Raw genomic sequence first — 25,016 nt, forward strand, 5'->3', positions numbered from 1 at the left:
ATCTCTGTCTTCTTCTTCTTCTTCCTCCTCCTCTTCTTCATCTTCTTCTTCTTCTTCCTCCTCCTCCTCCTCTTCTTCCTCCTCACTGCTCGTAGTCTGTTTGCTCTTAGGAAGAGGTACTGGTGTCTAAGCAGAATTAAAATATTTGTAATGGTGATGCCGTTGTCTCGGTCTGACACATCCCAAGTTTCAAAAGCTGGACTATCAACAAACACACATAAACTAGGTCTCTTCTACATCGTCTAAAGCACCACCAGACACTGCTCTGTACCTTCCCTCTTTTAACCTTCTTCTCCTCCTCCTCTTCATATTCCTCTTCTTCTTCCTCATACTCCTCCTCTTCCTCCTCACTAAAGTCCTTGTCCTTTTTACTTGGAGAGAGTGTCTGCTGAAGAGAGGCCCTTGATTCTCTGAACGAGGTTGTAGACTGGGAGAAGGGGAGTTGCGTTAAGTGACAGATGAGTGTTATAAGCAGAGAAGGCAGGCTAAGTGATAGTTACTTCTGCACATTAGATTAATCACATTAAACCAGTGTGTAGGGTTTAGATCACAGCTCAGCTCAGCCTAGAAAAAAAAGCAAGTGGAGGGGGAATGAAAGCCAGACACAGACAGAATGATCAACCAGTGAGACAGGAAGCTAAAAAATACCCCCCCCAGACAGGCTGGTTCTAACTCAGCATAAAAGAAAAAAATCTATTTTAGGACTGGAGTGATATTAATGATGAAAGAGTCATGACAACACCACAGGTGTTTGCTACTCACACAGATTTTCAGTTACCGTGGTACCACAGAGATTAAGGGGCTCTCAGGGTTTGTTGTTTGTCAGTGCAGCAGAGTAAAGATGCCAAATATCTGTGCATTAGTCCTACATTAATGTAACTATCAAAAAAGACAGTCATCTTTAAATAGCTTCTCACATGATGAGCTTGGAACAAAAGTTTGTGCCTGGTCTTTACACCAAAACAAAAACAAACACAGCATGACAGCTGGGCTTTTGGAACTTGCTTTGAGCATTAGTACTGTGTTCAAGTGTCAAAATAAATTAGTACCAAGTTAGTTTCCAAGTGGTGTTATTGTTCGCACCGCTGTCGAAAACTAAGACAACCAGAGGCCTGTACTATGAAGCAGAATTTGAAGTTAGCGAGGTTACTTCGGGGTTAACTCAGCCAGGTTTTCAGTACTACGAAGCTGGTTCTCTTTTTAGTGGGAGAAATCACCATGGCAACTTATGGTTCTTCTAACTTCTAACAAACACAGAGATCATTTACAGTACAACACCAAACAAGATTTTAGCAGCATTTTAACTTATGTAAAGTTTATTTTTGTCTGCAGTGTTTGCTGACAGTGTTGCTATTTTACACTCTGATTCCATCTCATACACCTGCGTGATGAGAACTAGGATAAAACAGATAGTATTTTAGTAGTAAAATAATCCACACACTGTTAATTAGCTCCTGCTATTATAAACGCCACATTTTGGTCGGATAGACTTCATCAGTAATTAACTAGGCTACTTGTCCATCCTTTTCTGCAGGAGCAGAAACAGTGTGGCATTACTTTTAAGTTTCATCATCATCCAACTAAATACGAAAAAAATACTCTATGCTGATGACACATATGTATTACATACATATAATTTAAGTCTCGGCCAACGGTGAATTTTTGGATAGTATTCACAATATTTCTACAATTTCCAATATAAGATTTCAGAGTATTGTTAACATCCATCAGCACTGACATTTTACTGTCTCGCAGTCCTAGGCACTGTCAGTACCGTTTCATCATATATCATATGAAGCAGCCTACTTCATTCATGGTTCTGATGATGTTGCTTGTAATTAACACCCCTGCCTCCTTCGCATTAATGTGCTTGTTCCTGGATAGGGAAATTCAGAGTTGACTGAACTAGCTGATAACCAGCTTTGTAGTACCGGTTATCCAGACGGCAAATTTTAGGGTTAGTCAAACCAGATAACGAAAAGATACCCTGGGTAAGTTGAACTGGCTTCGTAGTACAGGCCTTTCCATTTCCCTGAGAGCCAAGCAACTACCAAAGTTTCCACAGTTACTATGGTGGTTTCACTATCCACTTTTCTGATGCTGGAGATAGTAACTGCACAGAACTTACACTCATATTTCTTTCTGGGCATAGCTATTGATAGCTACCAGGGAAAACAAAAGCTCTATCCTCTTCCTGTTTTGGTTGCGCAATGACTGGCACACTTCCTTTGTGCCGTGAATCAAGCCTTCATTTTCCTGGGAGATTGTACTCAGTGGGAGACAGAGTAGCAAAGTAAAGGCTTAAAGGGAACCAATCTAAATGCCAATCCTGTTATTACATTGTGCAATCGACATTTACTTTATCATAAGCATGTTATTCAGTGTCTTTGATTCTCTAGTAAACTTTACCTTGTTTCTCTCAAAATGAAGTGATGTGTTTTTTAGCAAAGACTATACAGTTCGTCATCTCATTCTTGTATAAAAGCATCTGTTTATCTGGATAATCCCTATGAGAGACTTCAAAGAACAGAGGAAATCTGTCTTGTGTCAATTAACTCTAGGGCAAAAGTGACTTTTAAGTATGAGAGATGCAACGCTCAGACAAGAAACAGCCTCTGCGCAGCCAAACTGCATTACTTCTATTTCAAGTGAAGTTTTTAAATTGTCACGAACTGAGAAGGAAAATGGGACAAAGGGGAACTGAAGGGCAGGGTTGTTGGTGCTTTCAGTAAAAGACTATGTAAGAAAACATCAAAAAAAGTTTTAAATAAAATAGAAGAGCAGCACAGGCCCATTACGTGCACTGGCAGCATCATGTCTTCTGATCCTGCTCGTGTCCTCTAATAAGTCTCTCCACTCATTAAAGTTTTACTAATCCCGTCTAAAAGAAGAAATGATGAGGTCCAGACTCTGCACGGTCCTGCAGCACACTCATGGCAATGACAGATACACCTCATTAATTAGCAGTTCATTTGAATTTAAAAGCGGTCTCGTCTTTCTGGCTCGCTACATTAGCTGCATTGAAACCTTTCTGTGCAGAATCAGTTGTCGTAACATAACAGCATAACAAACATAACATGTGTTCTTTAAATACACACATTAGCGTTTTATGCACAACTGTGAGGTGATTATATCTTTCCATCAACTAGAAAAGTGACTGTGGTGCCAACTACTGTCAACGTACTCATCAAACATGACATTAAAAGAATGAACTGTGGATCTGAAATGACTTTGAATCACTGACACAGGGAAGTCGTATGGAAGTCAGACACTGTGCAACACTGATCAGACTTTACCTTCTGCCTCTGCTGGATAGAGGTCATGGCGTCTGGCTGGAACTCCAGCTTGTCCGTGCGACACAGTTTCCAGTACAGGATGGTGATGATGACGATGACTACGAGGAGGGGAATCACAACCCCAATGACGATCCACGTGTTGGTGTTCTCACCATCAGAGGGTAAGGACGCTATCTTCTCTACAGCTATAGACAAAGAGATGAAGTCAGAGAGAGGTTTTAGTTCTAAGTTTGAGCTTCAGACACAAACACTCACCACAGAGTTGTTTTATCTGTGTACGTGGTTCAATATTTCAAGAATCCTTTTGTTCCCTTCAAGCCTGTACACAAACACCTAAGCTAAACACGCAGTATCGTTGCTGGCTCTCGTCTCACTGCTGTGTTCTTTAATGCAGACTTTCATTAGCTTTAATTAACACTCATTTCATCCCCAGGGGAAAGTACCATAAGAGAACACAGTCAGCACAGAGACACAACTGCCTTGAGGGGCTCTCATTAGGCCTTCATCCCTTGTTTAGATTCTTAATGAGGAAGACAGGCTTTTGGTACAGTGTGTACAAGGGGAGGTAATTAGCTCAAATGCTACTATAAACATACAAAGGAACACATTGAGCCAGCAGTTAGCTTGTATTCCTTTTTTATTTCTTATTAGGAGCTCGTGAACAATCGTGTCCTTTCTCTTTCTTTCCGCTTTACTCTGTTCAAACACCTATTTAGCTCTACCCAGTTAAGTACAACTAGACCCTGAAAAGTTTCTTTCCACTGTGCAGTTCACATAAAAAAAGCAAAACAGTCAATGTAGTACACTGTATTTCAAGTCATACACCAGCAAAACAACGTCTGTTCTTTTTTTGTTTATATCCACAGGCCAAAAACAGTATTTCAACTTTATACCAGCAACTGGGAAAACAGCAGTGACTCAGTGTCTTGCTCTTCGACCCCTTTGGCAATGTGGGTGCTTGCAGATGTGGGAGCTTTAATTTACTTTGTCCATTTCAAAGGCTATCTTATTTATCACTACATCACTCTGCTGCCCTTGAACGTCTGTTATCTGCTATGCAAGAGGTACTCACGCTGTGCCAAAATGCCTTGGACACGATATCCCAAAACAATGGCAGCCCTTTGAACGTCCAGGCTGTTGAGTATGTTGGCTGTTTGAACTGCAGGCATCCTCTGACCATTGGGACCCTCCACAAAATAAACTACCTCCAAGGGATGGTCTGCACCCACCAGCCGGGTTGCACTTACAACCTTGAAGAGGAAAAAGCAGAGAGATGCAGTTTTTCGTTTGTCCAGATGAGCTGAGAGTCAGCCAGAAGTACAAATGCTCATATACAAAATAAACATTAACAAATGAACAGGCTTTTGAACAAATATCCGATATCTAATAAAATGTAAGACCACCATTTGACATCAGAGCAACTTTAATCCATCTCTGAATACCGTAATCCAAGTCCTGAGTTGTTTGTATTGAGCTACTGGAGTAGGAATGAGTGATGAAAGTGATAACAGAGACAGGAATCTGTTTCCCATAATACTTCAGGAGGATCTGGCAGTAGGTGAGGTCATGGGAGATTTCGACTCCTTCCCAGACTCTAAGAAAACTCACTTGGTTCAGCATGACGTTTGAAGGAATTAAGTCTGTTGGATTAATGTGGAAAAAAAAAATCCTTGTTCCACAGGACACATTGTCCTGTATGTGGAAAGGCTCCTTTGTACCTTGGCTATTATATAATTACACAGAGCAGTCACTGGGGCTACTGACTACTACAAGATGGCTGCCACTGCTGTCCACCACTCTTGTAAACAGCTGGCAGACGTCATGGCATCTTATGTCTTTTTCCAAACATAAACTTGTCCAGATGTAGGAAAAACACTGACGGACACTCAATAAACCTTATTACTCATTAGCACTACTCAGGGACCCAGGCTTTGGTTCCTCAGTTTGGTGGTTTTTAGCAATCATGTTGTTAACAGACTTTATATATCTGTTGATGAACTTTTACAATGAGACAACTGTTCCTTCTGTGTTTGTCTCCATTTGTATCCAACTTTGAGAACACACCAGCGTGAACTTCCTAAAATGTTCGTCAACAACTTTTCTCCATGACCGAAACGAGACGAGTTAAAAATAGATCTTTGATCATAAAAACCATGAAGAATTGTATGTTTTGTTTCACTGATGAGACAAGATGGGACTAAAATGCTAGTGGCGAGCTATCAGTCATTCAAAAATAAGAGGAAATGAGAACAGAATGATAAATTATTTTATGAAACGTATCTATAAGATGCTTTAAACCAGGAAGCCAAGAACAGCTGTGCAATTATTTTCTAATGGCTTATGAGTGGTATGTGATCAGAGGGCCGACAGGTTGGTAAATGCCAGTAAATAGTCAGCGCCAGGATGCATTACTAGCCTGTAAAATACTCATGTCAGCGTCAGCCATTCGTGTGAGCTGAGTTGTAAATCGGCAGTAAGCAATGTGTGTCTGACTGTGGATAATCGATACAACCTGTCATCTTGATTGCAATTCCCGATACCTGTATTGGCTTAATTGAATTTAAGAGAAAAACCATTGTGACTAAATGACTAAATATTGACTGAAATGTAATGATTTTTGTCAACTAAAACATTTTGTGTTGTTGTGGACTAAAACTAGACTTAAACTATGAATGATAAAATAATTAATATGTCACTAGTGCTAAAAGCATTTTTCTGTACACACTGAGACTAAATCGAAAATAGCTGCCAAAATTAATAACAGAACACACAAACATTGAGGTGCAGACTAGTGTGAACTTCAATTCAAGTCCATTAAAATGACCATTAGGTGGGCAACGTGTTTTAATTTTGCTGTTGTCATAATGTGTAAATATTTTCCCTCTGCATCATATGCGGCCTAATAGACAGTGCTCAAGCAACTGGAAAAAGTGCTTCCAAAAATGAACACAGGGTCCACAGAAGATGAGGCGCTGCACTCTCCACATTAAAAATGGAATGTCTGACGAAGGCCCTAATGAGCAAAGTGTCACAATTTCAAAAATAAAAATGACTTTTTAATGGAGAGTGTGGTGCCTCACTTTTTATGGCACTGTATAACATTAATCATATTTGAGTTTTTGTGACTGTGGAAACCAAAGTTCGGGCACCATGCTGTATTGAAACTTGCAATCCTCAGATAAAACATGCCAGGGAAACTACATATTCAAAGATTCTCTCTCTGATCTGTCGCTTATTTTGTAAAAGCAGTGCACATTCACTAAATGTCTTCAGGCAAAGGAATTACATAACAAATATTTTAATACAATATATATTTATATGTATTGTACACCACTTTAACTTAACATGACATCTGTGTAGCTGTACTTGTCATTGCTGCGAGGACTTTTACATGAGACATACTTTCACACACAAAAATATATATAGAAATAGCACACTCATGATATATCAGCTCACGTTCTGTTTCATTGTTTAAATATTTCTCCATGTTGTCTAATATGTCTGTGTGTGTGTGTGTGTGTGTGTGTGTGTGTGTGTGTGTGTGTGTGTGAGTGCAGTCTCCCTCTGGGTGCCCTCAGGCGCAGCACAGTCTGCTGTCTGCATTACTGGAAAGAGTAAAGCGCAGGTCATGCCTGGGCTGACACAGAAAAACGGCTGGGCAGGCTCTCTCATCCAGGGTCTAATCCAGTCCATGCATGGTTATTAGAGTGGAAAGACGGCAGCGTGAATGTGTGTGTTATTGCACGACCCCGATTCAACCTCCTCTTTTATCTGTCTAGGCAGACTCATAAGGTAGTCTCATAGGTGACAACACCACACTGATTCTGTCATGACAGTCTAGAGCATCTGTTTGAAATATGTGTGTGTGTGTGTGTGTGTGTGTGTGTGTGTGTGTGTGCAAGAGAGCAAGACAAAGGATTCTTCTGAAGTTCAGACGCTCAGCCTGAGTCACCTCACTCTCATTAAATCCAACAGACACTCAATGATCATGAGTGTCTTTGAAATGTAAAAACAACGCTGAAAGAAACACAAACACATAACAAGGCTTCTATGGATAACACATATTTATGTTTGTGGCTGTGAAAAATATCATTTTAGAGGACAGAAAGGATGCCACAGACTAAAATTAGAGATCTAATCTTAGCACAGAGACGCTAAGGGTTCACCACCAATGTGGTCCTCTGTCTTCATAAATTACTGTGCGGGTTTTATGGAGACAGCGATGCAGGAGGCAGAAAGGTCAGAAAGAGTGAGGCTGCTACTCAGCCAAGGATGATAGTGATCACTCTGACAGCCCCCCTGTTTAAAGACCACCACATGTGCTCAGACTTCATGAGGTCAGATCAAATATGCATCGCCCGTCTCCCATAACAAGTCTCTTTTATCTGAGTGTTTGGCTCTCCCTGTTCCTGCCTCTGTAGCTCTCCCTCCATAATGCCTCCCCTCTCAACAGCAGAGACACACTCTTAATCATCCCAACTGCAGGATACAGATGGAGAAAGAGAAACAATTAATAATTGATCCGCTCTTAGCAGCTCTGTGGCGCACAGGAGCCATCAAGTAACAGGACCGGAGAAATGAGGGAGAGGAGAACGAACAAGGACTTGTGAGGTTGTGGTCTTTGAGTGGCTTGCCCCTGGGCTGAATGGGATGCTGTTGCCATGGAGACAGAGCCCTATCCTGTCCCCTTAGAGATGAGCAGAGCAGGTGCGGAGTGAACCCACAAAAGCTAGTGCCTGATTAGTAAAGCAGTAGGCTTTCAGGCTTTCAGTGGTTGCAAACACTGCAACGCTCACATAATGAGCCCTCAGTGCTCAGGCAAGGTAGCTGGAGAGCGCTTGCATCAGGGAATAATGATATAAATGGCACGAGGAAGGAAGCTTTTCCAAGACTTAGTGAGTAATCCATTAACAAACTTCCTGTTAAAGAGTTTTGAAAGTTTTGTTGTGCAATGAACAACAACTTAAACTAGTAATTCTATTGTATATTTTCCAGAAAAACACAAGTTTCCAATCTTTATTTCTTTTAAAACAAGCAAAAATTGTATTTATCTGCAGAGACCCTTCCCTCTGCCTGTATTTTCTTATTATTTTGCTGTGGTTGGGATGTTTCTGGGCATGTACCCTCACAGGATTTTATAAGGTGAGGTCAGGATTTTATAAAAAGGTAGCCACCAGGTGTCAGACCATACGCAGCACACATCCAAGAAGAAAATACAAAAATCACAGACACAGTGCCGAAAAGACGTAAATATAACAAGGTGAAACTCAACAGCCCCGTTTCCATCTAACAATTTCGGCATCGTACCTTTGGAACCAAAAGTAACCCTTCAGACATGGTACCTAGACCCTAGGTCCACATAGCGTTTCCAGTACAAACAGTACTCTTAAATGTGGCCGGGGTAGTAGATGCTCACTGCTCCTTCCAGCACTTACTGTGTTTTCTCCTTTATCAGTCTGCACCTCATTTATCGTCCACAGAACGGGGTTGTACACCGACATTTTCAGAGCCCAATAGAAAAGGCTGAAGTGAGAGTTTAAATGCACAAACCCGCTATTTAGTTCTTCTCAGGCAAGAACAGGGGTTTAGTGTTGCCGTAGCCCACAGGAACAATGCTCCGTGACAATTTTTTGGAGGGATATATACAGTTCACAAATTAGCGTATATTTTTAAACACTTGAAGATCCACTCCTTTCTAAAAGTGTATGTCATCCAAGAGAGACAATAAAAAATCAAGTACTGTTCACAGTTGTCATTTGGAATATTCAAGGTGTGCTGATGGATTCACGTTGTCAACTCATACATTGAGTAAAATTACAAGTTAACATTCCAACTTAAAAGTTGCCAGCAGTCGGCCCAGTGAATTAAGTTATTTTTTCTCAGACTACAGCTGCTGCAAGAGGCCTCAAAACCAGCCACAACTCAGCCCTGAGCAGAGTGACCATCCGCTATTGACCAATTATTGGACTGTAGTGTTCACAGCTCCACCTTTTAGTACCAGATCTGTGTGCTAGGTACCCCAATAGAGGGGTGACCAAAAATGGGGACGGTACGGAGCGGTTTCATTGGTACCATCCAGAACTTGTCACAGTGGAAACTGAAAAAAGCATACTGAACTGAACTGAACCATACTGTACTGATCGGTGGAAATGGGGCTTACAGTATGTGGACAAAGCTTGTTTCAAAACAAAAATGATTCTGGGGTTGGCTTTCACTTTCTTACTTCCACTGGTGAGTGTGTTTACAAACAGTAACCTACTATGTATGCGTACTTTACCTTTATGGCAACAAATTCTGCAAATTTCTATTTCATTCAAGTGAAATTATCTTCCCTGGTTGCCTCCCCTGCCCCAAAAAAAACTGAAGTGAAATGCGTCCACAGTATTTAAATTTCTACTGAGGCTTGGTAGATTTTGCACTGTATATATTATTTTCTCCCAAGGCTGTTATACACCCACTGAGTATTGTGCTGAATAAATCTATACATGGATACAGTACCTGAACACTGCTGTTGCCTACAAGGGTGGCTCTCTTAACACGTCTCATTAATCCTGTAGCCTCTCCGAACAACATGGCCACCCGGCGCTCCATGTTGGCTTGGAAGGTCCTCTCACCCACTTTCTTGTCCAAGACTCCCAGGAGCACTATGTACACAGACAACATAAAAAAAACATTCAGAGTATCAGTACAAAGGGTCTCAAATTTAAGTAGCTTTAGCAGTTTTTCACCATGCCAAGAACTGAAACCATGATACCTGTCCTAACCCAGGAGGAGCGAAGCAACTGGCTGGTGTTCAACTCTGGATAATGGAAAGCTGTTGGAAAAAGTACAAAATGATGTTTTAGCAAAGTAAGGTTTAACTTAAGGTCATGGTTGGTGATAAGAATCAAAAAACACTCAGAAAGCACCAGCTGTAACAGTCAAGGTGACATATGAGGATGTGGACATAGCTAAAATATGGAGAAAAACCTTGTGGTACTCACGCTCAGCAATCTGCAGCACAGGAAAGCCCATGTAATAGCTGAATTCAACCATTGTGAGCTTCATCAGAGCATTGCTGACCTCTGACCCCATCAGATAGCCCCTTGAACTACGCACAGTGAAGGTGATGTCCACTGGCTGCCTCACCAGCCGCTGATCCTGATATTTAGGAGCAGCCATGGTGATGTTTACAATCTAAAACAGAATTATACAGAGACGCACTGTTTAGCTGATGGACGATTATGCAACACACTGTACAAAACATTTTCCGTTCTGCTGTTGATGGAGTTTCTGGGAAGGCTTGTTTGTCTCTTAAAGAGTTACAATAAAATTCCCAATCTGAAAATCACTGGCTTCTGTGATTGGAAAGTAGAACAGAAAATTGAGATGGTGTGGCCAGGGGCACAGTTTGCTAGCTGTTCATAAAACATTTCCATGCTGCTGCAAAAAAAAAAAGAAAAGAAAAAAAAAAAGAAATGCTTGATTTAATCCTTACATTTATTCCAACTAAGAGACGATAATACAGGCATCAGTGTAATAGGATTACACAAAACTCTACTGAAGCCAACTAACCACATAGCCAAATAAGCTCTTTATTAACAAACAGTAAGCTTCTTTAATGCTCGACAACTAGAGCATGAACCCCTTCAAATACAAGTATCCAAGTGAGTGTCCCGGGGTCTTGTTCATGAGTGATAGTAAGATGGAGAATGAGGGTGAAAGGAGGACTGCTGGAAAGGAAAGGAAAAGAGCTGATTTCTGTCTGTCTTTAAATACTGAACCTTCACCTATGGTCATAACCCGTGTTGGGGGTAATGCTTCTGTTCCTTAATTCAGTAATCACATAACAGTGCTTATCAAACAATTATGTCATCACTTGCGTTACGTAAGAACTTAAATTATCTGCATAATGGATTTATAGTAAAAACCATCAAATGTGCCGACAACAACAACGCTGCCTAGTGCACGTGTGGAGAAGCTCTTCAACCTGTGCTGACTTTGGGGCGGGACAGGTTGTGTGACAAAGGATTTGAGGATCTCCTCCTCATGTGGTATAACCAACGCTTTAGTGGTAAACACGTCAAATAAGATGGACTAGTTGACCATAAAACCATAGTTTGGTGAGCGAGAGTCTTGAGTGAGTTTGTCTATGTGTGTTTGCACCTGGTAATGTTGTTCATATGCCATTTAAACACGCGTTTCCTTCTAAGTCTGTCATCATTAAATGGTGGTAGTAAGGCACCTTAAGGTAAGGGCACCTTATCAGGATGAGATCCAACAGTAAGAACTGGATGTTAAAGATGGAGAGAGTGATGTCTGGGCCACTATGCTTACCATGCTGATATCGCCACCCAGACCCTATCAATTACAGAAAATGGATCAAAATAAAACCAAACTAGTCATTTAAGTTTTACAATGAACAGTGAACTAGCTCTCTCCGACTCCCAAGGCAACCACTTCTGCTATCCTTTTAATTACTGAAATTCAAAAGCCTTAACTATTTTGATTGAATATAACAGCAATATCTCAAAGAAATTCAGCCCACACTGCAGCAATCATAGTCATCCACTGGTGAAGTGACTGGAGGCAGCTGGGGTCAGCTCAGTCAGAAAATACACAAAATATCTTGCACACATAGTGCAAAAAATCATTTTTAAACTTTCTTCATGTGACAAAAACAACAAAACCCTTTCCTTTTTCAGACGGGCAAATAATGCGATATGTTTGGTTAAGCTATAGCTTTTGCTGAAGGTAAGCAGCTGTGGAGGACATGGGAAATTATTCAGAAGGCTCAAGATATCCTCACTGGGTCATTCAGTATTGAGGTGTGAAACCACATTGAAAATCCTAATGAAAACATCTCAGTTGAAATGCAAGTACTCATGCTTCCCTGCCTTTTTGTTACACTCACATGCACTGTGAAGTTGGTTGACTCCTTTGAGCGCCTACGCACTTCCGCAAAGGCCATGGTCAAACCTTTCTCGATGCTCTCACTGAAGTTGCAGTACCGCACATCTATGTGACTGGGAACAAACTGCAGCACTGCGCAGATTGAATACAAGAAGAGTGTTAGATCAAGAGTCAAAACTAAAGGTTAGCACAAACAATTTAAATGCTGACAACAAGGCAGCTTGTCGAAAGGTCATTTACCTGTGTGGACTTGATATTTATTGTCTGGTGTTGTCCAGTTGGGAGACACAGACAGGAAGCGGCGCCCAGACCTCCGCAGAGCATTGATGACAGATATGGCCGTGTACACAACAGGACCAGACACCACCCGAAACACAAACTTTGGTGGGGGGTCCACAACCTTTAGACAAAGCAGGGATATATAACATAGATCATTCACTCATTAGAGTCATTTATTCAGTTAAATAAGCTGTGTTAAATAAGCAGCTGATGTCTTATGAGGGCATTGTGGTCTTGATGATCTTGATATGATTACTCTTGTGGTTTGTTTATCACAGAACTGCTGATAAAATACTCAGGAAGCAGTCTGGCCTTTATGGTTCATCTGCACTGTAATGTACACACACTTACACAAATATAGTACATATATGCATGTGCGCACACGCACGCACACACACACACACACACACACACACACACACACACACACACACACACAAAACCCATATACACAGGGCCATTATACTACAGTCCACCCACCCCAGAATGACTTTATATGCTAATAGCATTTCCTTTACATCATAATGTGCCTATGCTGCTGTTGCATGTCCTACTTAATTGCCAAAAGAAGGTATAATATTACCTTAAGATTAATGTTAGAAAATACTTGCTAAAAACATCTGAAAAGACTGGGAACTACATATACTACATTGTGGAGTTAATCTGTTAAACAGTTTCTCACTGTTTTTGGGTCCAGGATTTTTTGGGCTGGCCTGAAATCATGGCTTGATTACGCATCGGAGACATCCTTATCATGACCACTCCCCCACTACAAAAAAACGAATGAGCGCATGAGCATGAGTGTCGTCTTGTTCATCCCCTGTGTGTTTGCTACCTTCAACACACTTTCTTAGCTCTTTCAGCTCAATTATTACATGACTAAACAACTCTATTAAATGCCAGAATCACATAAACACAAGCAAATTAGCCGTCACTAAGGGGGTGATCACACAGAAATGAGACGCGTCTAAAAAGAAGCATCTACAAAAACGCGCGTCTAAAAAGACGCCGGAAAAATGCCCGTCTAAAAAGACGCTTGAACACCGGTCAGACTCGCCGTATCATAGGAAAACAATGGTTTTACTGGCGTCGCATTTCTAGCGTTTCATCTTGGTGTGATTGCTCCCTAATGTACTTTTCAGCTGTTTAGTCCAAATCGGTTACCGGGCCCAGCAGTTACTGCTCAGTGCTGTGGATGTGTGCTTTGTCCTAAGGTTAGCTGCTAACGAGAGTCTGAGAGTTTCAACTTCCTTCGGCGGACGTGCTGAAGGAGCATGTCAGTTTTTCAGAGCAGAGAATACTGCTTGTTATGTCACGATTTTGAAACCTAATTTTACATGCTTGGCGATATTTTTATTTATTCACATTTGGCTGGGTGTTTAGTGACATATTTTTCTGTGCCACGACACACGCATAACACATATTTACTTTTGCTTTACCTGGACTTTAACAGATTTTCTGAACCCCTGTTGAGATATTTACCTGCAGCTCCACAGACTTGTTGAATTCAGCTTTCAGTATGTCTCTCACTTGAGATTTGGCATATCCAATGGTGGCCCCGGAGGGAAAACCTTCAGAAGGAAGCATATGCATTGTATTATAGCTTATTCCATTATAATTCTCATATATTCCAAGTTCAAATTGTAGTTTTCAGTCATAATTGCATTCATCATACATGTGGATTACATTAAAAATATTTATAATAAAACACAAAGCATGATTAAATGTCAAACGTACCAATTTTTACTAAATAAGCAGGCCTCTCAAGGTTGCAGAGGTACTGTTTTGATGGTGGTGCTGTAGTTGTGGTCTTTCCGCTGGTGGTAGGGATTATGTTGACACTAGTTGAGGCCTCTGTGGTGGCAGTAGCTCTAGTTGTGGCTTGATGAGAAGTAGTGGTGGCAGCTGTAGCTGTGGGTACAGCGGAGACTGTATTAGCTTCACTGCTAGATGGGATCAAGGTCATTGTGGCTGGGATGTCAACTCCATCCTCAGTCACCCCCTGATCACCCAACACGACCGGAGGGACCAAAGTGACATTAGATGATGGTTCAGTTGAAACTAAAGTGATATTGTGAGTGTGTTCAGCTGTAAAAGTGGAGTCTTGGGGAGTTAATTCTGTCGTACCAGCCGTGGTGTTGGCAGCAGTTTCAGTGGGAACAGGGGAGAAGGCGGTGGTTGCAGTTAAGACGGGAGTGGTGTGTATGGTACTTGATGGGAATGACTCTGTAACAAACCAGTGGACATCTGTCAGAGAGGAGGAAGACACTACATCGTCTGGCAGTAAAGGCGTGGCACTGGGTAGCATAGCCTCTGTTAATACAGTGCTGTCCAGGCCGCCAGTTAGAGTGTGTGCAGGCCAATCTGTGGTGGACACCTGACTACTCCAGACAGAAGAAGAGGGATCATAAAAGTGGGTTGGGACGATGGAAGGATCCAAAAAAGGCTCAGAGGCACTGACGAGCTGAGGACTCTCCTCTGTGGTTGCTACCGAGGTTGGTTCATCTTGAGGCTCAAACCCTGACAGATCACTGGAGGACTCTTCCTCAGTCAGTTTGGTATCATTGGTGAAGCTGCTGGTGGGTGCGATGTCTGTAGTACTGATGGACACCACAGTAATGTTCCCTCTCTGCTCAGCTCCAGTGTCTGAACTGTTGTTCTCCCTGGTCAACTGAGTGGTGTAATACTCCAAGCTGTTCATGTCAGGTAAGAGGACATCTGTCGGTTGGATTGTGAAAGCATCGGGCCAATCGATGTCTGACGTGTCGGGTATCTCACTGTTAGCTGAGGGAGTAGGGTCCAGTGTGTAGTGAATTGTAGAGGACAAAGAGGAAGGATAAATAGATTTAAGTGGGACAACGGTGCCGTATGCTGTTGTGAGGCTGGGAGAAGGTGAGACATAAAGAGGATGCGAGGATGAAGGTGATATGCCTACTCTGGAAGGGAAGGATGTGTCATAGCTTTCTGTATAGTCTTCTAGCTCATACGAGTCAGAGGGCACCTTGGTGACCAGAGAGTAGTCCTCTCCATCTGCATTTAAGAATGACATTGTCTCCAAGTAGTCCCCAGACCCCCAGTCCACTTCCATGGTGTTGGTGGGGTAGAAGTCCTCTAAAGAGATGTCAGTGGGTTCAGATGAAGGTGATGTAGGGTGAGGGGCGATGAAAGGCACATTGTAGCCAGGGGCCAGAAGCTCTTCTGGGTTGGGGAGCATGTTAATGTCACGTGCTGGTTTACTCTCCTCCAAGGGGGCACTGCTGGGAGATAGCTGGTTCACATCCAGGATCGTACCATAAGATTCATCTGCCGCAGAGTCAGTGAAAGCCAGGTTAGGGGGCTCGAGAGGCTGAGAGGGTGGTAAGGTCATGATTGCCACTGTTTGATCTGACGCACCATCGTGCTGCTTGTTGAAAGTTGCTTTCTGCTCAGAGTTAAGACCTAGCTGAGGTGTTATTGACCTTGTAAACGCAGAGGGGCTTAATGATGCTGTGGATATATTTGACTGAGGCTGCAGCTGGGATCTTGTAGGAATTGGAGGGAGAGAGGAAGACTGCTTAACAGACTTTGTCCTGGCCTGCTTCCAGTCCGTGGAAAGTTTAGCTGGTGCCTCTAATTGTGGACCAGACCTCAATACAGGTTCTGAAGAGCTTAATGATGGAGTGGAAAGAGGCTGTGGTTCATCTGCAAGGAGGTCACTTGCTGTGAAGGATTTGGAGTTTTCAGAAGCAACATGTCCCCACTGGTAATGCATGAAGCCAGCAGTCCTAACATCATGGTTTGGTTCAGAAATGGATGGCAGGGCACCAGGTGAGTCTGGGCTCTCAAAGGCAGTATAATGTGACGCTGGTAAGGCTGATGGTTTGTACCCTGTTGAACTTGGACCATGTCCAAGAAATCCCATGGGGTGGAGCGTGGAGTCCGACAGAGACTCATCTGCAGAGAAACAAAGAGAAAGCTTTAGTTTGAAAGAACATTTAATGGCTGACTTCAAACAAAGTAAATAACAGGGATGAGCGCTAGACTGTGATTAAAATGCTGCTTCTATTAACTGTTATCACTCACACACTTAATCTGATATCAGCCTTTAGATTCAATCAACTCTAATGTCATCACTTTTTAGAAAAAATGGTGTGACAATTGTTCAAAAGAAAGGCAGGATGAAACATGACTTTGCATGGCAGACAGACAGGCACCCTACTGTAAGCTATGTGGTGTAACTAGACATGGACGACAATGGAATTTCATCAATGGGATAGCTTGAGTTTGAAAAAACTGAGTTAAGCTCCCCGGGCCTTGAATGACCAAAATAAACATTGATCTGTGAGGCAATAACAGCGAGTATTGGACCTGCTCACAAGGGCCTTTTATAGGATTACCATTCATCATGAAAGTAGTCATTCTGACACTGGTCACCTCTGGAGCAAAGGTCACAGAGTGATAAATAGACTGTATAGTACAGTAAGACACTTCAGTGAATCTTAGGATGTTATCCGTAACCTTTACCTATTTTTAGATAAACCAATATCATATTGACATATAATCTCTAAACTAATATTACTGATACAAAGTGGAATTTGAGATCTATGAAACAGTGAGGTCAGTTTACCAGAAAACACTAATTATTCAGCCAGCTCATTTTACCATACAGTAATTTACAGGGCCTGCAACATGTAAAATGTTGACAGGGGACATTTAGTACTTCACTTTGTGCTTGTTAAAAAATCATTAGACCTCTAGTTACTAGTCACACTAATGCCCCTTTTGCTAAAGTGGCTACAAAATGGAGCCATTAATCCTGAGGAAAATGTCAATAAGTGCATGAAGTGTAAGGAAATACTCACAGGCCAATAAACTGATATGATGAAAAGACTACGCTAGGTCACAATGTTGAATCATAATAAAAGCTGACAATGACTGTTTTCCTCATTTACAGTTTTAAACTTAGGGAATATGCTGACACGCATGCACTGACCATATGTTCCAAAACCAATGAGTGGTCGTTCTGGCTCAGCACCTCGATGACCTTAGCTTTTTAGTGATACACTCCTGGGAGAACAACTTCTATCCCTTTTTTATGGTTCCTGACCTTGGAGTGATGGATGGTGTAGTTTTCAGCTCATCAGGAGGGAACTCTACCTCTTACACACAACATTAAAATCCTTAAGGGTGACATTAGACCTGCCAAAATGTAGAAATGGCAAATGTGGCTTATGCAATACATTTCCGACTTAATTTGAGTGCCAAAGGCCCTTCTCTCCATATTGCATAACACAGTGCATCATGCATGATTTAATTTGGGAAGTGCCTTGATTACATGGGTCTACATGAGCTAAAGGGAAAGAAACAGAACAATTCTTCAATAAATCATGGTAAAATACTTTTTAACAGTTTCAAGTAGCTGTATGAGTTTGCCTCTATTATATGCTTAAATGTGTTTTATACAATAATATTCAAAGCCCAAACAGAAGTTTCATGGTTCTGCTAAAAGAAACCTTTACCTTATAAAAAGCTGAAATTGGTAACATTTGTAAAAGGTTTTTTTCTTTTGCGGCACGTTGGAGCAGTGGTTAGCATTGTTGCCTCACAGCAAGAGGGTTCCTGGTTTGAACCCGGGGTGGGGGTTCGTCAGCTGGGATAGGCTCCAGTCCCCCGCGAGTCGCGACCCCCAACAGCATAAGTGGTTACAGAAAATGAATAAATGTAACAGGTTTTTATGATATTTGATGAAACTGTCATTATATTCTGACAGTAGTGCATGAGACAGTGCTTCTAATGGCATTTGCAAGAATCCACTGCAGCTGAACAGAAACAACCAATCCGAATCTAGGAAGTCTCTAACACAGCTGTCAATCATGTCAGCGGTCAAACTATCAAACTAGGCAGCGCTGATCAAATATGAATCAAGATTCTGGTAATGCATTGTCTATTTCTCACCTCAGATGTTTTCAGAAAAATTTTAGTGTACTGTTTAGCTGAAAAATTAGAATATTTTCTCCAGCTGGTGGGCAGTGCTTTCTAATTTTACAGCTAAACAGTACACTAAAATATGTTCCTAAATGCAGCGAGAAATAGGTAATGCAGTAACAGAATCTTCATTCATATTTGATCAGTGCTGCCTAGTTTGAACTGCAATTCACGAGCAGTGATTGACGGCTGAGTTGCAGACTCCTCGGCTCTGATCACTTTTCGTTCAGCTGTGGTGGATTAGATGTACTACTAGGAGGCAAAGGAACATTCTTATCTGTCTCATGTACTACTTTTGGGACATTGTGAGAGTTTCATTAAATATGACAAAGACTTATTTTTATGACAGTTATCAACTCCAGCTTCAAAGGAATACTTAACCCACAAAATTACCATTTGTAATTCAATTAGTCATGCAATGTTTCCTTGAATTCATGAAGAAAACCTTGCTTTTCTTGCATGTCTCCATAGAAAACAGCCAAGATATTGATTCACTTTTGACTGGGTACCACATTTAACAACAGCAAAACTATATCAAAACATCTGCTTACAAACTCCCATACAACTGCAGTATAATCGAAGTCTCATTTATCCAGCCGTATGTTCAGTGCTTCCAAAACACATGCTATTCACTAAAAACCTCAGTATTGGAGTCTGGCTTTGAAGAGAGCAGAGATACATTTCACTTTCAGCTTAGTTTTAAATAGTAAGGTTTTTAGTGAAAATGCATGTGTTTGTGAAGACTTGGATTATACTGCACGAGTTGTGTGGGAGTTTGTAAGCAGATGTTTGATATAGCATTGCTGTTGCTAAATGTGGTCCCCAATTAATCAACAAGTTTTCTGCGGAGGCATGCGAGAAAAACAAAGTTTCTTCATAATTCAAGGTAACATGCCATGACAAATTGATATAGAAATTATCATTTTGCAGGTTAAGTATTCCTATAGGCAAGGCAATGCCATGTTATGGTGCTCGGGGTTATAGATAATCAAAAATGAACCATAATGTATGCATAGAGAGTTTACAAGCATAACCAGACCACATCAACACAAAAACATACAATAATTCTGTTAAGTGAGCTCAACGCAGACCACATGTCCTGAATTTCTTCTTGAAAGTAGGTCTTGAGCAGAGCAAAACTTTAAAGGCACCATTATTGCCATTGCCAGAAGCAAGCCACCAGCAGCCGCTACATAGTGACTCAGCAGCTGCTGGTAATGTTGCTGCTCTTTGTAGTGTACAGACACTCTGCAGAATCATACACACTTGAAAATAGCCACAGAATCAGCTGAGGGACATGACTATTTTTAAGGCTGGGAGCAGAGAACAGATCGCTTATAAAAAGCATCAACAAAAAAGAATATACTTCTGGAGCGTCATCTTAAATTTACTGCATCGCTTCATACAACAAGGCTGCCTCTGGCTTGGCCCAGGAGAAAACTCCCAACTTAATTATAACCTACACTGGTACCTTAATTGAGAAAACATGCTATTATAACAGAGCCCATTGGAAAGGATTTAGAAAGAGAAAGCCAAGACTTTCTTCTCTGAAGGCTAGTCTGTTCTGCACATTCTCAAAACTGCCACACAGCTCTATGTCTGCTGTGCCAAGTGTTCGAACCCCCAGGGGGTGTATCACACAGCTGGGCAGATGCACACACACGCGCACACACTCTTAGCTCACTATAAGCAGAGCAAATAATATTCTTAACCGTTAATAGAAGGATGTAGTTGCCTGTTCTTTTGAGGCTGTTTATTGATGGCCTCATTTCTCAGTTTTGTGAGGAAGTTATGAATAATCACAGAGCGTGGAGAGAAGAAGCTGCAGCCTTCGCTGTGCTTCGCTCCGTCAAGTCTCCTACAGTTAACTATGAGAAAAAAAACTGTATGAACTGGAATCATGATCTCAGTTGTGTCAATCCAGTCAGTCACAGTATGGAACAAATAGTGAGTGGTCAGTGTGAGTGTGTGTGGTTCTCTGATTACTGAAACTTTGCACTTGACCTTCCATTTGGCTGCAAATAAACATGCATTTTACTTGCTACAGATATATAAAAGGACAGACAAAGACTACACACAGACAAGCTCTGTGGGACACAATGTTTGTCGGAAAAACGTGCTGATGTTTGAGGTCGTACTGTGGTACATGACCCCAAAATGTCACCTCATCTCAGCAGCACCCTACAGTGACAAACTAATTCATTTGCAGTCACATTTAGGACAATTAAACATGCATGAATGGAGGACAGAACATCTAGCTATTTAAGACAAAGACTATTATTGGCAGGTGATTGGTGGAATAACTAATAATTGTACTCATGGTGACAACTGTGAGAATGATAATGATAGTTGTTAAGGACAAGGACAAAAAACACAGACAGATACACAGTAGAACCACAAATAAATGCTCTTTTCACAATGACGCATGTTATGAATCCTTGCTGTCATTTGAGCTCAGCTTCATTAGGTTAAAAATATAGTTATGATAATAACCTACAAAATAAAATCCAAAACTATGCAAAGCCAATGCTGAATTTATGACTGCAGAAACACCTGCCTGATTATTCTTAATAATTAAGCAGGCATGGTCTTAATACTCGATGGCTAATCTTCAGTAATGACAGTGAAAGCTCAGCACGACAGACAACAGCCAGGCACGGAGCAAGTGAGACCGGACTGCATTAGGGCTGACATTACAGTAAGCAGAAACTGACAAAGGCCTTCAAGACTGAGCAGCGCTGCCACCTGTCCCCCGAAACTCGAGTGTGTCACACTTGGCTGGCCACGCATTGTCAGACCTGTCCATGAAACCAAGCAATGAGACCCTTGTAGTCGGACATCTTTAAATACCAGGTCACGAGAGCATAAATGTCAAGTGCTTAGCACACGTAAATGACAGTGTCCCAGAACGTTTTTTCTTCTCTCTTCCTAATCTCACTCTCCCAGTCAGTCAGTTTCTCTCTTTCGAGAATCATTTTCACAACAGATCCTCATTTCACTGCCAATAAAAACTCAATTCAGAAACAGAGTCATGCTGTTATAGCATCAGCAATATCAATAAAAGTGATTAATAAACTATATTTCTAGTTTATAAAAACTCATACAAGCAGTTTAAATAAAAAATATTATCCTGTTTCCACCCTAAAAGTTACAATACCCTGTGTCATTTCCTCGTAAAACACATGAATGAAGAAATATGGCACGGTCTCATTACTCCGACAACACTGAGGAATTAATGCAGTGCGATCTTCATTTATTCATTACATGAAAAATCCCAGGCTAATGAGATTCCATTTCCATTCATCAGCCCTCCGTGTGTCTTTTAGCCTCTACTCGGTCTAATGAATAGCTGCCTTGTACATGCACTGCACTAAATTTGCATTTGGCTAAATTGACAGGTTGACGAATCCTACAAGTCTGTGGTTGTTTTACACCGGGTCTTCTACTATATGTGGCTTATAAACTGGTAGTTATTTTATTGTGCTATTACCTCTATTAATTAATCAGTCACATGATGCACAGCAGCAAATGTGGAAGCAAGTGGGTAAACTTTTACCTTTGCTGTTTACTAGTGTAGGGTATCTTTTTGCTGTAAACTTTAGGACATATCTTTTAGTACCTGAATTGATATAATTCAAATCTAATTGTTTCGTTTTAGTCTACCTGGAGGTGGAAAGACGTTAGAGTCACATTTATTGTTGTAATTTATGAGTAACTTGACCTCATATCCCTTTTTTAAGAAATACAAAGCCAAAGCGAGAAAGCAGAAAATGGCGGACGGCCTGAGATGTACCGAAATACGACCTACACCCTCACATTTTAATTCCAAAGTATGGAAACACTTTGGGTTTCACATATTGCCAGGAAAAGCAGAGCTAGGCTGCATGTAAACTCTGTCATGGGCAGGCATCGTACTGTACAGTGTAGGTGCCCATCTTGCTAAACACCATCCAGAGCTTAATGTGGACTTAGCTAAACAACCTGCAGCAAGCCAACGGACCCTGGAATGAATACTGAATAAACTACTCAACAGTTCAGGAAAAGCAAACTGCATCATAAAGTCAATCGCTCATTTTATCTGCAAAGACTTTAGTCCATATAACGTCCCAACCCTCACCTACGGTCATGAGCTCTGGGTAGTGACCGAAAGAATGAGATCACGGATACAAGCAGCCGAAATGAGTTTCCTCTGTGGTGTGCCTGGGCCCAGCCTTAGAGATAGGGTGAGGAGCTCGGACATCTGTAGGGAGCTCGAAGTAAAGCCGTTGCTCCTTCGCTCGAAAGGGGTCAGTTGAGGTGGTTCGGGCATCTGACCAGGATGCCTCCTGGGCACGTCCCGTTAGAGGTGCTCCGGGCACCTTCCACTGGTAGGAGGCCCCGGGGCAGACCCAGGACATGCTGGTGGGATTACATATCTCATCTGGCCTAGAAAGTCCTTGGGGTCCCGCAGGAGGAGCTGGAAAGCGTTGCTGGGGAGAGGGACATCTGGGGTGCTTTGGCCTGCTGCCGGCCACGGATAAGTGGATGTAAATGGGTGGGTGGATGGATGGAGTCGCAATGCTTGTAGAATTGCAATATATATTGAATCAGTACCCAAATATCATGATAGTATCAAATCAGGAGATATGCATATCCTCCCAGCCCTAGTAAAGTTTTGATACATTTCCACCTATAGCAGTCGTTTCAGTGAAAAACCCATTTGTCCATATTTAAGCAGACGATTACACAAGTATAAAGCTCTTCTTGTGGCTGGGTTGATTTGCTCTGCTTCCGTTTATACATCTGGTTGCAGGCCTGGATCACTGCCAGCAATCATATAAAAAGGATTCCGACGAGGGGGATTATTACTGCTGTTGGCTGATCTGATGTTCCTTTACAAAAAACCCCACAATAAAATAAAAGAGATGGAACGGGGCAGAGAGACTGTGCTGAAGGCAGACACAACTTCAGGCATCTGAAATAGCACTAACCCATTTACCCGCGATGGATATTGGCAAAATGTAATGCGATCATATATTGGATCATCACATCTCTGCACTAACCTATATATGTGTCTGACTGTTTAGAATAACTCTACAGAGGCCCAGTATGTCTGAATAACCCGGTTAGTACATATGTAAATTAAGATGGCAGAAAAACATGTTTTTTCTTATTTGTGCAGTGTTCTTATCAGCGGCACATTTTTGTTTTGCTTAATTTTACTTTGGTTTTGTTTAATCTAACCTTTGCAAAATGCTAACAGTCCGCTTCTGAAAGGGCAGTCACAGTGGAGGGACTTAATTGTATAGCCTCCTCCAACAGTCAACTAAGTAAGAATATGCTCAGATACATCTCATAATAAAGCGGGGAAGAAATGTTTCACTTCAACTACTGCTTTTATCGCAGTGCAGCTCTTTTATCTATATTCTTATCATTAGCTAAACCATATTGCTTTGGGACATGGATGTACATGACATATGCTAGGTATCAATTCTTGGATGTTTGGACTGCACCTGTATAGCACTTCTCTATTCTCCTGATCACTCAAAGCACCTTTAAACTATATGTCACATTCACCCATTCACACACTGGTGGCCAAGGTTACCAAACAAGGTGTCATACACTGATGAAACAGCCATCTGAGCAATTTGGGGTTCAGTATCTTGCTCAAGGATATTTTGACATGCAGACTGAAGGAGCTGGGGATTGAACTGCTGATCTTCTGATTAGTGAGCCTGTATTAAAATTATATGCAAGAATTTAGAATTATATTCCCAAAACTGACATTTTTTTTGAATATATTCTTTCATATAGTTTTGAAAATTTGGGGGAAAAAAGTGTTTTGAATGTTAAATCTACAGAGTAAACTGTAAAAGACAGTGAAACCAGAGAATGAATAACAGCCATAGAAATACAATGAGTGTAGATCGGACACTCCCATTCAAATCAACGTAGCAGGATGGTCAGAGCAGTGGCCATTCTTATGTGTACCGTTGTACCACTGTAGTGGGATTACTTCTGTATAAACTTCCACATAAGCAAACCAACTTGGAGCAAGTCGAGAATTCGCTGAGTTGAGGTTTGCAGTAACAACCAAACGTGCAGTGGAATACATTTTTGAATAAGCAAAACGTTACTTTAAAATGTTACCGTAACGTTTTTTCCCTGTTTCTTTTGTAGCTAATAATTACATGTTTTTTTAAACATGATGTTACGTTACTGTAGCTGCCTCTAAAGCGTGAGAGCTGCTGCTCAGTGGACAGCTAAAACAGAGAGAGAGACAGCAGGGATAAACAGTTGGCAGATCAGCATATTTTCACATCTCACTTGGCAATTGGGGGTTGATTTTGACCACACCAGAGTTGGTGATTGTTGGTACAGAGGACTAACTAACTAACTAGATGACCCACAAGACTCATTAAAACGGTTTGAGTTAGTTTTATTTTATCATAACAACTGATAACAATCACCATATTCTTGTGTACTAGTGAAATGATCATTGCAAACAGTTTTTATTCATTCTATTTCTATGAAAACAACACACAAGAACTCTACTTTATACAGATAACGGTGACTAAAGCCTGCAACAATGAACACAAACAGATG

At 41.4% G+C, this 25,016-nt stretch overlaps 1 protein-coding gene across 5 annotated transcripts in view; it reads right to left on the bottom strand.

The window, feature by feature from the left end:
• si:ch211-1e14.1 (UPF0606 protein KIAA1549) overlaps positions 1 to 25,016 on the bottom strand; it is a 49,443-nt gene that overhangs the window by 14,039 nt on the left and 10,388 nt on the right. For 3 of the 5 annotated variants that reach the window (XM_050073972.1, XM_050073973.1, XM_050073971.1), the window contains exons 3-12: positions 14,205 to 16,400; positions 13,950 to 14,038; positions 12,429 to 12,588; positions 12,190 to 12,320; positions 10,280 to 10,472; positions 10,051 to 10,110; positions 9,795 to 9,940; positions 4,369 to 4,546; positions 3,297 to 3,481; positions 272 to 427 (exon numbers count right to left, since the gene is read on the bottom strand). In XM_050073972.1, coding sequence (XP_049929929.1) covers positions 272 to 427; positions 3,297 to 3,481; positions 4,369 to 4,546; positions 9,795 to 9,940; positions 10,051 to 10,110; positions 10,280 to 10,472; positions 12,190 to 12,320; positions 12,429 to 12,588; positions 13,950 to 14,038; positions 14,205 to 16,400 — 3,494 coding nt within the window. The remainder of the gene's footprint in view (positions 1 to 271; positions 428 to 3,296; positions 3,482 to 4,368; positions 4,547 to 9,794; positions 9,941 to 10,050; positions 10,111 to 10,279; positions 10,473 to 12,189; positions 12,321 to 12,428; positions 12,589 to 13,949; positions 14,039 to 14,204; positions 16,401 to 25,016) is intronic. The other 2 variants (XM_050073976.1, XM_050073975.1) reach the window with 2 other exon arrangements.

The sequence above is a fragment of the Epinephelus moara genome, chromosome 20, assembly GCF_006386435.1.
Source record: "Epinephelus moara isolate mb chromosome 20, YSFRI_EMoa_1.0, whole genome shotgun sequence".
NCBI lineage: Eukaryota > Metazoa > Chordata > Actinopteri > Perciformes > Serranidae > Epinephelus > Epinephelus moara.